Raw genomic sequence first — 15,519 nt, 5'->3', positions numbered from 1 at the left:
ATTATATATGTCTATATCTCTTAAGGACTTTTGATGGTGGAAATAGAATGGATATTGGTTTGTAGTTGGTAAGATCTGAGGAAGTGCCTCCCTTGTACACGGTTAAGAGGTAAGATTTTTTTTCCTTAGGTTGGGAACATGGCTATCTGTAATGAATTGATTAATTAATATAGAAATTGGATAGGCCAGAGCATCTGATGAGTTATCTGGTGGCAGCCATGGTAGCTTTCAGTTTTAGAAGTAGATTGTTGTGGTAGAGGTGGAGATGGGTACTAGGGAAAACATTTTATGGCTGAGTGTTGGTTTTGAAGAAGGTTGTGGAGTAATATATATGTTCTCCCTATCCCACCTCACCTATTATATATATATATATATATATATATATATATATATATATATATATATATATATATATATATATACATGTATATATATATATATATATATATATATATATATATATATATATATATACATATATAAAGCATATATTAGTCTTCTCATAATGTCATAACGTTGGGATGATTATAGTCCAGTCAAAATAAATAATTTGGTTAAGTCATACTATAAGGCTATAAGGTAAGGATTAGACAAGCAAAAAAACTGAATATAATGGACAACTTTAAAAAAAAAAAACATTTTTCTTAGGTTGAATTCACCGTTATAAAGTTTAACTCTTAGTGATCATCTTGGACTTCGTACCCTTTTTTGAAGAAGGAAAAAGAAACAGCATCAGTTCATCTTGATCAAATAGTGATAATAACGTTGCAGCATTTAGGTGGTGATAATAACTAATAGACCTTATCAAACTAGGAAAATGAAAGATATTAATAAAAGGTGCTATGCATTCTTGACATCTAAACAGAAAACAGAGTGCTATAAGCTATTCAAAACATTCACACAAAGATACTAACAGCAATTAAAGACTACGTGCGCCACTAGATGTCCTTCAAGGATGCATCTGCAGTCCTTACAAATGGGTTGTCCTGTCGTCAGGCAGCCCTCGGTCGGCCGGATTCCAAAGTCTGGGTCTGGCCTCGGCTGGTGTCGTCATAGCTGCAGTTATTCGGGTATAAAGGCATCAGCCGCCATTTTGCGCATGGTGCCCGAGCAGAAGCTGTAGTGCCGGTCGGTCAGAACCAGAGAATACTACCGAATACTACTACTGAAGACTTGTACCCCATTGGGGACCTTTGATGTCAGAAAAAGTGAATAACTGTTTAACTTGTGGGAAACAAATACCTCATAAAGATTTCCACTCTTACTGCTTACCTTGTCTAGGCCCAGACCACATACGCCCGCAGCTTGTCTAGCCTGTGCTTCTTTAACCGGGCGGACGCTTAGACGCCGGTCGGAATTTGCTGAGGAGTTTTTCAGTCGATTTTGCTTATATTATGCCGTCGGATGAAATATCTAAAAACGAAAGGAAAAGGACCGCGTCGGGCGGTTTCGCTGAAACCGGGTTTCGCTGAAACCGAGCAAGCGGTTCTTCCTTCAGCTAGCTTATTTCTACCGAGGCCTCTTCCAACCTCATGGAATCGGCTTCTGAAATCCCACCTGCTGTTGCAGTTTCTCAGGAATTATCAGACACTATTCCCTTGGATATTTCAAGCCCTGCACGTGGAGCTGCTAGGCCTCCTGCAGCCATGTCCATTAAGGCCTTTGCCAGGGCTAAAGCAGCTAAAGCTACTAAATCTGTGCCTGCTAAGACCCCCTCTCACAGGCCTAGCTCTAGTTCACAAATGCTTACTTTAGCTGAGGATCTCATTTCTTTAATCCGAGGATCCCAACCTCAAGCAGACAGGGCCTCTCACCCGCCTCCAGAGAAGAGGCCTAGAGCAGAGCCCCCTGAGCCAGTGTCCACAGATGATTCCTCTGATGATTCAAATGATACAGACCCTCCAGAGGCTCCTTACTCCCCTTATGAAGACTCTGATGCTGAAGAGTCCATCCCTTCTGCCTCTCCGCCTGAGGAATTTTCTTTTGGGGAAACCTTGCATGCTATGAGGGAACAATTTCAGTGGCAGGGCCAAGATTTTTCAGATTCCAGAAAAAGGCTTAGAACTTTTCTGCATTTACCACAACATAGGCCTTTAGCCATACCTCCAGTTCTGTCTGTTGTAGATGATGCATTTAATGATGCCTGTACTGCTCCTGATTCTCTACCTCCGGCCCCTGCTAAGCCTGATAGATACTACAGGGTCCCGGACACACATTATCATTTGTATAAGGCTCCTTTTGCAGATCCCAAGACTATCTCCCAAGGACCCAAGGCTGTAGCAGCTACTTCTGCTAAGAACCCCCTCCCCTCAGAAAGGGAATCCAGATCCTTAGAGAGATGGGGTAAAAAAGTTTACACTTCTGCTACTCTTTCAGCTAGGGCCTTGAACTGTCAATTTCACATGATCCAGTATCAAGAATTTATGCTAGACCAGTTAACCAAAAAACTGTCCTCTGATGAATCATTAGACAAAAAATCTGTTCAGGAAATGGTACATAACATTCAGCAAGTCAGTAACCATTCCTTAAAATGCGGCTATGATGCACTGGAGGCCTCCTTTAGATCAGCCATGACTGGCACAGTTATCAGAAGGCATGCATGGTTAAAAGAGCAGGCCTTACCAGACCATGTCAAGTCCAAACTATTAGATGCTCCTATGGATAAGATCAATTTGTTTGGCTCCTGCACAACAGGTGCTGAAGAAGATGGAAGAGAAGGCAAAATCTGTCCAAACAGTAAAAGATTTCTTACAGGTCCAACCGCCAAGGTTTAGCAGGAATTGGCCCTCCAAGAATTGGTCCTTTCCAGACTCATCCAGAGCTCAGAGGGGCAGGGATAGGCGTTCAAGAGGCAGAAACCAATCCAGGGTGCCTACCGGGATGCCAGTGGCAGAGTAACAACCAGCGAGGTACAGCCAGACACAGCCACCACCAACTACAGGACAATCACAGTGACTTGGCTCTGGCACCGCCTACCAGGGAGCAACTAGAAGCACCTTTAGGCGGGAAGCTAGCCTTATTTTCAATAAACTGGCATTACATCACAAGAGACAAGTGGATTTTACAGACAATAGACCAAGGCTACAGGTTTCACTTCCATACTCTACCAGGGAAGAGAGGAATGCCAAACCTACCTCCAAATCAAAAGGCAGAAGCTCTCAAGCAAATATCCCAATTATTAAAGATGAGAGCTGTGGAAAAGGTACCATCTATGGAGCAAGGAAAAGGATTTTACTCCAGACTCTTCCTGGTACCAAGAAAAGAGAGCAAATGGAGACCTATTCTTGACCTGTCCGCTTTAAACACATTCCTCATTGTTCCAAAATTCAAAATGCTGACTCTACAGCAGCTTCTTCCCATGCTGGGCAAGGAGTCTTGGCTGGTAACTCTAGATCTCAAGGAGGCATACCTGCACGTCCCCATACGACCAAATTGCAGAAGATACCTCAGATTTCTTGCAGGATCAGAGCATTATCAATTCTCAGCATTGCCCTTTGGCTTATCTACGAGTGTTCACAAAATGCCTGGCATCAGTAATTGCTCATTGCAGGCTTCAGGGAATCCAAATATACCCCTACCTGGACGACTGCCTGATACAAGCGGACAACAAAACAAGCTAGCAGAAGACTTACAAAGGTAATTTACTTGCTACAAGCCCTGGGATACACAGTCAATATAAAAAAGTCAAGACTGATACCATCCCAGAGAATAACCTTTTTGGGTGCAGAGTTGGACACATCAAAGCAAATGGCATTCCTAACAGTAGAAAACAGCAGCAGCTACCTCTCTACTTCTTGGCATTAACAAAGCAGAACCATCTGACAGCAAGAAAAGTACTGCAAGCCTTGGGCTTCATGGCATCCTGCATAATATTGGTTCCTCATGCCAGACTGCATATGAGAAAACTACAGTGGTACCTAAGGAATTTATGGTCTCAACACAAGCACAGCTTAGAAACCCAGATTCCAATTATTCCATGCCTGAAGCAAGAATTCCTATGGTGGACTCAAGCTTGTCAATCACACACAGGCTTGCCCTTCCACCATACTCAACCAAGCCAAACCATCTCAGACCTCGGTTGGGGGGCACACATGCTGGACAAGTGCATACAAGGCTTATGGACTCAAGACCAGCTGCACCTACACATAAATCTAAAGGAGATGCTGGCAGTAAAACTGGCAATTCAGGCATTCAGACCATTTCTCCAACAAGGTCTATTGATGATAAGGACAGACAACACCACAGTTATGTGGTACATCAACAAACAGGCCTCTTTGCGGATGGCACTGGACCTCTGGAATGTGGCCCTGAGCTACAACATTCAGTTAAAAGCAGTTTTTGTGCCAGGAAAAGAAACATTCTAGCAGACATATTAAGCAGGACTACCACGGATGCAATGGATGCTGCATCCGGACATCTTCAAAACCATTACAAGAAAATGGGGCTTCCAGAAATAGACTTATTTGCATCCCCAAATCACCAGCTAAAGAAATTCTGCACAACCACCCACTTGCGTGGAAGGTGGACTCCTATCCTTCAGTTGGAAAACATGACAGCATATGCATTCCCACGCTTCCTTTGATGCACAAGGTGCTATTGAAGATCAAAGAGGACCGTCAAGGATCATTCTGATAGCTCCAGACTGGCCAAGGCAACATTGGTACCCATTACTGAGGAGCATGTCTCGGGAACAAATATGGCCACTACCCTGGTTCCCTTGCTGTTAACACAGAACAACTTCAACAATCTGCATCCAAACCTGAAAACTCTGCAGCTGACTGCCTGGAACATTACATAAGACCAATTAACCCTAATTTATCCCAAAGGGTTAAAGACATTATCCTTGAGGCTCGCAGGCCCTCAACAAGAAAAAATTATTCAGCAAAATGGAAAAGATATCTCATTTGGAGTACTGCAAAAGGAGAAGATGTGTCACTGGTAAACATAGCCAACATCCTGGAATACTTGGCAGAGCTCTTCCACACAGGCCTGTCCTACTCCTCCATCAAGATTCATGCATCAGCTATTTCAGCAGAATACGACTTGGATCCTCCTGTCTTCTCACATCCTCTGCTCAGACAGTTCCTGAGAGGAATTAAAAATGTAAAGCCTCCTAGGAAGTCACCATTACCGGCATGGGACTTGAACTTTGTGCTAGAAAAATTGACACTTCCTCCTTTCGAGCCAGCAGCAACAGCAGATTTACAATACTTATCATGGAAGACTGCCTTCCTGCTGGCAATCACTTCAGCAAGAAGGGTCTCTGAACTTCAGGCATTAATGGCAGTACAACCCTTCCTGATCTTCCATCAAGATAGAGTGTCCATGAGAACAAATCCTTCCTTTATGCCTAAGGTGGTCTCCAGAGTTTCTTTGAATCAGGCTATCCACCTACCTACATTCTTCCCCAACCCACAGAACAGGGAGAAAGACTGCTGCATACCTTGGATGTACATAGGCAATTCTACTACCTGGACAGGACCAAGGGCAATAGAAAAACTGACCAGCTACTGGTAGCATATGCAACAGGAAGGGAAGGAAAAGCAATTTCAAAACAGACAATCTCCAAGTGGATAGGAAATTGCATTAGATTTTGTTACTCCTACCATGGAAAGAAAACTCCAGAGAACATCAGGCCTCACTCTACAAGGGCTACAGCCACTACCACAGCCTTCTTACGAGGAGTGGCTACCAAGGACATTTTAGAGGCTGCTACTTGGAGCTCCGTGCATACATTTGCCAAGCATTATAATTTACCTTTGTACTCTAGATCCCGAGCAGGTATTGCCACTGCTGTTTTGCAAGGGATCCTAACTACACCATAACTTTATTTTTCCACCTCCCCCAGTTTGGCTATGGTATTCTACCCATTTGTAAGTACTGCAGATGCATCCTTGAAGGATATAGTACAGTTTTGTACCTACCATAAATGTAGATGTCCGATAGGAATGCATCTGCAGTCAGGATTAGGTTCATAGGTTCATAGGTTCATACTAGGCTATCTGCCCAAGGGCATTTATAAGCCTAGCCCATAGTTATTTGGCTTTCGCCACCCCTTTAGTTTGAATAAAACTATGCCTATTATTTTGCTGTGCCTCTGTGAAGCAGTGACACTGAAGTAATCCCTGGGGTATATCTGCGATCCCCCATCCATTGGTCAAGATTCCTCTTGAACAAGACCAGCGAGGTGCTCTGCCTCACATGTACCGGGATTTTGTTCCACAGCATAGAGTCTCTGGGTGATGAATCTGTCCCTCCAGCACGTTCTATTAATAACCGTGTCAAGGTTTAAGTCTCCCACCCTTGTGGTTCTGAGGGATCTAGATTTTTGAGGTGAAGCATATTCATCAAATCAGGGTTTGACATGGCCTTATATGTCAGGCACAGGTCACCTCTGAGCAAGCGGTATGAGACTGAATAGAGCTGGAGTTCTTTCAGTCGGGCAGCATAAGACATATTTTTGAGACCCTTTATCCTTTTTTACCCACCCGCCTTCCCCTCTGTGGTGTACCTAGGGTATTTGCCCATCTTATAGCTAGCTGGGGGAATCTATTATGGTGTATTTGTTTGTATATATGTACATACATGCTTATTTTTTGTGTTTGCTCTCTACTATTTGGAATCATTGGCATTTATCCAAATGTAGCCTTCCAAGAGGGCACCTGGCATCTGGGGCAAGAAACTCTGAGGAAAATGGCATCGGCTGATGCCTTTATACCCGAATAACTGCAGCTATGACGTCGGGTGAAGTGCGACACCAGCCGAGGCCAGACCCAGACTTTGGAATCCGGCCGACCGAGGGGCTGCCTGACGACAGGACAACCCATTTGTAAGGACTGCAGATGCATTCCTATCGGACATCTACATTTATGGTAGGTACAAAACTGTACTTTTTCCAGCTTCCTACTTTCCAAACCACTTTATCAGACTTGCTTTTGAGGTCTTATTTATTGCTACTCATCTCATTGTGAAATTTTAGGAAGATATCTGAGCTAGTACAACCTTTTGTCACAAGTGCAATACAGTTCTGAAAGTTCAATGCTTCATTCAGAATCTTTAAATCTGAATTCATTATCTTCTTTCAGCTGTTCCCATTAGGGGTCACCACAGCAGATCACCTGTTTCCATTTCTTCCTGTCCTCTGCATCTTGCTCTGTCACACCAACCACCTGCATGTCCTCTCTCACCACATCCATAAACCTTATCTTTGGCCTTCCTCTTTTCCTGTTACCTGGTAGCTTCATCCTTAGCATCTTTTTCCCAATATACTCAGCATCCCTCCTCAGCACATGTCCAAACCAACGTAATCTTGCCTCTCTGGCTTTGTCTCCAAACCTTCCAACCTGGGCTGACCCTCTAATATACTAATTCCTAATCCTGTCCACCCTTGTCACACCCAGTGAAAATCTTAACATCTTTAATTCTGCCACATCCAGCTCAAACTCCTGCCTTTTTGTCAATGCCACTGTCTCCAACCCATATAACATAGCTGGTCTCACTACTCTCTTGTAGACCTTCCCTTTCACTCTTACAGGTACTCGTCTGTCACAAATCACTCCTGAAACTCTTCTCCACCCACTCCATCCTGCCTGTACTCTCTTCTTCACCTCTCTTCCACACTCACCGTTACTCTGAACTATTGACCCCAAGTATTTAAACTCATCCAGCTTTGCCACCTCTACTCCTTGCATCCTCACCATTCCTCTATCCTCCCGCTCATTCACACACATATATTCTGTCTTAGTCAATCTGAATTACTAATAGGAAAAAAATGACTCCTGGACCAAGGATAACCACAAGGCATACTTTAGCTATGTCTGCAATTTCAAAGGCAATGCACAATTGTGTGCAGAGTTCATTGGAAATGGAGCCACCTATACTGAGCCAGAAGACATAGCAAATCTCCTAGCTGATAAATTCAGCTCCAACTTTACTCCTCTCTCCCCCTCAACCTTCCCTCAGGAAATATCATCAAATATAACTCCCCCTACTATCTCTAGGGAACAGGTCCTTAATGCTCTCTCTAAGACCAAGAACACTGCATCAGTGGGTCCAGACAATATCTCAGGATGCCTTCTAAATAGCATAAAACATGATCTATCAGGGCCTCTGGAATTACTGTTTAACTGTAGCCTCCAAACAGGCTTTGTGCCTCATGAATGGAGAAAGGCAACAGTCATCCCTCTGCCCAAAGTTGGGCCATCTACAGACCCTGGAAACTACAGACCCATAAGCCTCACTAGTCTTATATGTAAAACCATGGAAATAATTATCATGGAGATGATCAATAGAGATATAGTAAACCTCAAGACACTGGACCCAACCCAGTTTGGTTTTGTCAAGGGCAGATCATGCCTACTCAACCTGGTGGACTTCATTGAGAAGGTAACCAAAGCAATGGATGAGAGCAAAATTATTCACACTGCCTACCTTGACCTGGCCAAGGCATTTTAACACAATACCCCCTTGAGCATTGTTGACAAACTCAGGAGGTTAGGTACAAACCCATATGTCACCCGGTGTATAGCCAACTGGCTCACAGACAGGACCCCAGGAAGTTAGAACTGGGAAGTCCACCTCTGCAAAGAGGCCAGTCACAAGTGGAGTCCTTCAGGGATCAGTCCTTGGTACTCTCCTTTTTGGCATTTACTTCTCACAAGTCAATGCCAATGTCAGTGGTCTCTGGCTGACTAAGTTTGCAGATGATTGCAAATTAAGAGCTGTCATTGAGTCACACACTGACACAACTGTTCTCCTGGAGGGGCTGACACAGACAAACAACTGGTTTCAGAGTCATGGACTAAAACTAAATGCCAAGAAATGCATAATACTATCCTTTGGGAAGTCATTCATCCCTGGTAACTATCACAATTCAACACTCCCCTTAGAGTTGACTCAGTAGTCAGGGACTTAGGGACACACTTAGATAGTAATCTAGCCTTTGATCATCATGTGTCTACAGTGGTAAGGAAATCATACTATGTTGTGCAACTTAGAAACAAAGGTATGGCATCTAAGTCCAAGAAAGTCATTGTTCCACTGTATTTGGCATTATTCAGACCTATCATTGATTAAATTGCCCCCCTTGGTATGTACCTAACCAGGCATATCCAACAACTGGAATGTCTATAGAGGTTCTTCAGTAAAATAATACAGGTTGCAACTAATATGTCCTGTGCAGACCACCTCAAGGCCCTATCCCTGTATTCTGTCTCGTACAGGCTTTTGTGGAGAGATCTATGCCTGGCATACAGGGCATTGTCAGACCCCACTCTGATGGACCTTCTGTATATCCACAAAGCAAACAGTACCAGAATTACCCATTCTAAAGACTTGCCTGTGATATAAATAGGACCTGCTGGAGAGATAGGTATATATCCTAGAGACTATCCCATCTATGAAACAGGCTCACCATCCATGTGAAGCAGAATTCCTTCCTGATTCAATTCAAGTGCAACTTGTACAATTGGATGGGAAACCGGAAATTCATCCCTGGTTTGGCACCTATGTCTCTGATGCAAACAGGTAACCTGTGAATGGTTCATCTCCCAGGCCCTGTAAATGGTTCATCTTCCAGGCCCATGCTTACACTTATCAAGGGTGTGGGTTTTAAGTTAGTAACTGGGGTAGTAGTGTAAACAAATCAATAAACAAATAAGTTAATTAATTTATCAGCGGGAATTGCACATTAATGTACATAAATAGTAGGTTAGGAAGTTCCAAGTAGTAGGTTTTTTAACAATAATATGTGTGCTTTTACTGTTTAAAATATAATGATTAGATTTTTATTAATGTGTTAAAAGGATGATGAATTTTTAAATGGTTGTAAATCACATGATTTGTATGGGTATTTAAACAGGGGGAAATGATGTATTACTTTGTATCTGATGAAGTTCCATTTTGTCTGAAAGTAATTAAAGGAACGAAAGCACTTATACAGCCTTTCTTGGAACAATCTTGTGTGGCTTCCTTACTTTAAAATTACTTCTGGTGCCTTGTTTTTATGGTTACTTATCAAAGGTATCAGAACTTGTCAGAGATTCGGGATGCATGGCAAGGCTTAAAAAGGCCCTTGTGGTCGTTAGCCTAGTAAACACCTATGAACCTATGAACCTATGAGATCCATGCACTATACTCCATGTATGTGTTCGGTCCTCTTTCTGCTGCTCCAGCATTTATTTCAAGATGTATGTTTTTTGATGGAAAGTTTTTATTTGACTTTCTGCTGTATTTGCATCACTACAGTATCTTTTTGGCACAAAAATTCTGGTCTCTTATTTAGTTTTCTTATGATCCTTTATTAGATTTCTTTATTACATAACCCTAACAATTACGCATGTAAATACATAAGCACGAAACATACCCTATGGATGAGGACAGTGCCATAATCCCATAGCAGATTGCTGTTAACATGTTGGCATGGGGGGTGAATGGCTGGAGATAGCTGATGTTATAGGTGGTGATTTAAGGTGTCAGTAGCTCTACTCATTCACTGTATGCAAATATCCCCTGTTATACAGCACAGCATATGTGACACTGTGGGTCACTCACCTCCACTTCAGTTTCCCAATCAAACACTGATGCAGTTCGAGCTGTAGGGAGTTAGTATCAAGGACATTCAAGTAATAAATGATACAACCATGCATTTGATGTCAGGTAAAGGAGACACAAATGAGGGACAAAAAAAAACAGTACAATAATTTTCTTCATGTAATATAATATGCTTTTTCATGTATTGCATTTTTCACACAACTCTATATCATTGACCGTTATTTTTAAATAACAGGTGGAAAAGGCTTCATGTTCACAGTAAAGGACATCAAAGAAGGTGTCGTCCATTATCATCACGATGACAGTGACACGACCAAAGACTTTATAGTGTTTAGAATATTTGATGGAAAGCACAGTATAAGGCATAAGTTCCCTATCAACATTCTACCTAAAGATGACAGTCCTCCTTTTCTAATCAACAATATCGATTTTGAGTTAGCAGAGGGAGGTACCATCTTGATTCAAGAACACATGCTACTGGCTTCTGATTTTGACTCAAGCGATGATTATATCCTTTACAATATTACCATTGCACCAGCAGCTGGGCAGATTCTGAAGAAACTTAATCTAGATGGTCCAGGTAAATAAGTTCTGATTTTTGCTTATTTATTTACTTTTTGTAGTGTGCCTTTTAAAATCGTTTTTCATAGTGTTGTGTGCCAGTACAAGCAACTACCAGGAACAGCAATTAATTGAACAACCTTCAAATAGTCTAGTTGTAACAGTGCAATTGTTGTTAGCATATGAATGTGATGATGTATCATTCTACCATGTGATTAATTTTTGAATTCACATTTCTGTATTTCAGAGGCTAATAATTTTTTTTCAGAAACTTGATATGCTGTTTCAGTAATATCAGCTAACCAATAATCAAATACAAAGCTGATGCCAGGATATGACTGTGGGAGAATTATTTGTGTAGTATATTTAACAGTTAGTGAGGAAAACCAGGAAGGATATTTAAAAAAAAACAGAAGAAATTGTAACAAATAAGTAACATTTTTAGACATACTCCCTTATGTCAAGCTTAAAGACACAGGACTGCTGTTATTCTATACAAATATTTATTTAATAGCCATATAGGTGATCCTGGCCAAATGTCCTTTCAGCTACTACCCAATTCAAAGGCAAGTACAAAGAAGTGACAACAGCAGCTTAACTAGAAATGGTACAACAGCCTAATAGTAAAACCCCTCACTACAATCTTTGTTCATTAGTCAAGCTTTGCACACTTAAAGGCACAATTAAATACAAAAAATGCATAATTAATATGCATTTTAAATGCAAATTTAACAGGTAACAGTGATTAAACAGTGACATTAAAGAATAATGGAAAATCACTTTAGGTTCAAAAACACCAGTAATCAACCTGTGTTTGTCCGCAAATACAACAAAATATCTTATTTTACATATACATAAAATGTTTAGTCTTAAATGTAGGCACTGAGGGAAACTGCTGAGAGGGATCAACTCCCAGACAACTGCAGCTGCTTTGGAAAAGGCTTACTCATCAATGCTGTATCAGTGGCATGATGTCAGTGCAGTGGTGTCCAGATATTGAGACTGGGACATAAATAGAGTTTATTTTAAGTGTATAACCAAAAAAAAAAGACAGTAGCCATATGAGAAGAAATCTTAGATTAAATTATTAAGAAGGAGACTTGCTCTATCCAAAATTGGAAGCCATTTTGCTATGTGAAACCTGAGAAAATGGTGCTACCTCCATTCTGACAGTTATTGGTCGATTGGATAAGTAGACTGATCCAAGGACCATTTTCATCCACTTCTTCAGACACGGCTCAAATACGATAGATTCATACATTATGCAGACTGATAGTTACAAAGATGTAGCATTTTATTCATTAAACACACATACACACACACACACACACACACACACACACACACACACACACACACACACACACACACACACACACACACACAGACAAACACATATGTACATAGGATCATAGGAAGTTACTACACTAATGGCCCTAAGGCCCTAACAAGCCTAGCTAAGTTCTACCCTTATGCCTATGATCATCACATATTTCCCCTGTCCAAGGGGGACACAGGTGAAACTCCCAGGGTGAATTTATGGTTATCCATCCAATTGTCCAGATTGTGTTTGAAGAGAGACGATGAGGTGGTCAGTATGACATGAAGTGTAAGTCTCTTCCAAAGGTGTGCTAACCTCTGGGAGACAAATCTGTCCCTCCAGCAGGTTCTATTAATGTCACATACCAGGTTAAGGTCTTTAGGGCAAGTAACCCATGTACCATTTGACTTACGGATATGCAGCATTTCCAATAAAGCACGGTCAGAGACTGCCTTGTATGCAAGCCAGAGATCGCCTCTGGCAAGTCTGTATGAAAAGCGACAGTGATGTCAGACAATCCACATAGGACAAATGCTGAAGACCTTGAATTTTCCTAGTGAGGAACCTTTGTAGTCTCTCGAATTGCTGCAGGTGCTTGGAAAGGAACATACCAAAAGGGACATTGTACTCAACTATTGACCTGATGAGAGAAGAGTACAGGGAGGTTATAACTTCTTTTTTTCTGGAGGCAATGCCCTTACTTATGAGATGAGCAATATGGAAAGCCCTTCGTACCACTGTGGAGGCATGGTGGTCAAAGGTAAGGTTGCTGGCAACCTGTGTGCCAAGGTCTCTCACCACTGAGTGTGTACTTAAGGTATTGCTATTGCTGTGGTAGTTAGCAGGAACATCGCTATTAATGAAAGGGATGATAATACTTTTTTTTTTGCATTGAGTTTAAGGCCATGACTTTGGCACCAATCATTTGTTTGTGTAGGACCCTCTTATAGGTTCATAGGTTGGTACTGGGCTATCTGCCCGAAGGCATATATTAGCCCAGTCACATTGTGCGGTATTCACTGCTCCATTAGTAGTTCCCTAGACCCTTGTACTAGCAGCTAGTACCCTTGGCCCCTATCTAGTAGTGCTGTTGGTGTGATCCCCGGTGTGAACTTTCTGTTACCCATCAACTCATCAAGGTTCCTCTTAAAGAGTGATAGTGAGGGGCTCTGTCTTATGTAGATCGGGACCCTGTTCCATAGTAAGGGAAGTCTCTGCAAAGGGAATCTATCCCTCCAGCATGTTCTATTTATTGTTGTGTTGAGATTTATATCCCTAGAGTGTGTAGCTCGAGTAGATTTGGTTTTGCTAAGATGGAGCATGTTCAGCAATTCTGGGTTGGACATGGCTCTGTACGTTAAACAGAGATTGCCTCTGAGAAAGCAGTATACAACAGAAAACAGTCTTAGCTTTTTCAATCGTGCTGCATAGGGCAACTGTTTGAGGCCAGTAATCCTCTTGGTTAGGTACCTCTGTGGTCTCTCCAGCTGCTGGAGATGTCTAGCCAGGTACATTCCAATTGGTGCATTGTACTCAATAATGGGTCTGATGAGGGAAGAGTAGAGGGGCACCATTACATCCTTAGATCTTGATGCAAACCCTTTCGTGATCAGACGGGTCACACAGAAGGATGTTGACATCATTTGGAGATTCTATGACCACTCCCAGTCTGCAGTCATCATCAAACTTTGTCAGCCACAGACCTTTAGTTTTTGCTTGTACATAGGAGAAATACATTTCAAACAGTAGAGGTCCCAGGAGTGATCCCTGTGGAACACCACTGGTTACAGGTCTGCTGTTAGAGGTGGAGTCCCCTATTTTGACTATATGGGTTCTAACAGAGACCCAGTTTGTGACACATCAAATGTTGTATTGGTTGATACCTAGCTGGGTGAGTTTGCCAGTGATGCCTGACTAGGGGATAGTGTCAAATGTCTTGGCTAAGTCTAGGTAGGCTATATGCACATATTTCCCCTTGTCCAGGGCCTTGCTGATTGTCTTTAAAAAGTCCACCAGGTTTAATAGGCATGATCTCCCTTTGACAAATCCAAACTGAGTAGGTTCCAATGTTTAGAGTTTACCTATATCTTTGTTGATAAGTTCTATGATGATTCAATCCATGGTCTTGCAGATAAGGCTAGTCAGGCTAATAGGTCTATAGTTCCCAGGGTCAATGTAAGCACCAGCTTTGTGCAAGGAATAATGGTGGCCATTTTCCATTCAGCTGAGATGAAGCCGGTGCTTAGACTATGATTGAAAAGAGTAGCCAATGGTGTTGTTAATTCTTGTTGGAGCCCATATAGGGCACAGCCTGGGATGTTATCAGGTCCCATAGATGCTGTGTTTTTGGCCTTAGAGAGAGAGCATTTATCACCTGCTCTTTACAACAACAAAGTAGGGAACAGGTGCTAGGGATGTAATGGGGTGCATGTGGCGGGAACAGGGCAGTGTAGTTTTCACAGAATCTGTCAGTCAACAGGTTAGCTATGTCCACAGGCTCAGTATATGTGGCATCATTAACTACCAGTTTGGCACAAATCTGGGCCTTTCTTTTTAGGTTACAGATATAACTAAAGAATGCCTTATGGTTGCCCTTAGTTGAGGAAGGTAATTTCAATTCATAGTTTGCTTTGGGGGACTTCACAAGAAGTCTTATTTGCTTGTTTAAGCTGAGGAGGAGTGTTTAGAGTTAACTCGTCCGTACGCTTAGATAGCAATTTTTTCCTCTTATTGTAAAGCCTGTTAATGGCAGTTGTCCACCAGGCAGGTTTGCTCTGTTTTGGTCCAACCAGATACAGTCAAATCATTGCAGTTATACAAGTGTTTGTATAAAGCACTGGTGTAGAAGTTGGCATAGGTGCCAGTTCCATCGGAGGGGGGAGGTGCAGTGAAGCTATTTATACATCCCGTAAGAGGTTATAATCTGCTTTGGAGAACTTTTTTAGGTCAGTTGCTCCTGGGCGTGGGGGGTCGGGTATGATAGTTACTTTGAATAACACTGATTTGTGGTCAGATCTCACCAGGGAAGACCTCACAATGGAAGTGCTACAGTGTTCCCCCATATTGGTAAGCACCAGATCCAGGGT

The 15,519-nt window shown here is 42.1% G+C and overlaps 1 protein-coding gene across 2 annotated transcripts in view; it reads left to right on the top strand.

Annotated features, from left to right (window-relative positions):
* LOC122813289 (FRAS1-related extracellular matrix protein 1-like) overlaps window positions 1–15,519 on the top strand; it is a 1,751,891-nt gene that overhangs the window by 298,934 nt on the left and 1,437,438 nt on the right. For both annotated transcript variants that reach the window (XM_044085535.1, XM_044085536.1), the window contains exon 9: window positions 10,787–11,131. In XM_044085535.1, coding sequence (XP_043941470.1) covers window positions 10,787–11,131 — 345 coding nt within the window. The remainder of the gene's footprint in view (window positions 1–10,786; window positions 11,132–15,519) is intronic.

Source organism: Protopterus annectens, chromosome 10.part0 (assembly GCF_019279795.1).
Source record: "Protopterus annectens isolate FY-2018-M chromosome 10.part0, PAN1.0, whole genome shotgun sequence".
Classification (NCBI taxonomy): Eukaryota; Metazoa; Chordata; order Ceratodontiformes; family Protopteridae; genus Protopterus; species Protopterus annectens.
Note: the sequence above shows the minus strand (reverse complement) of the source record. Positions and strands in the feature narration are given on the sequence as shown.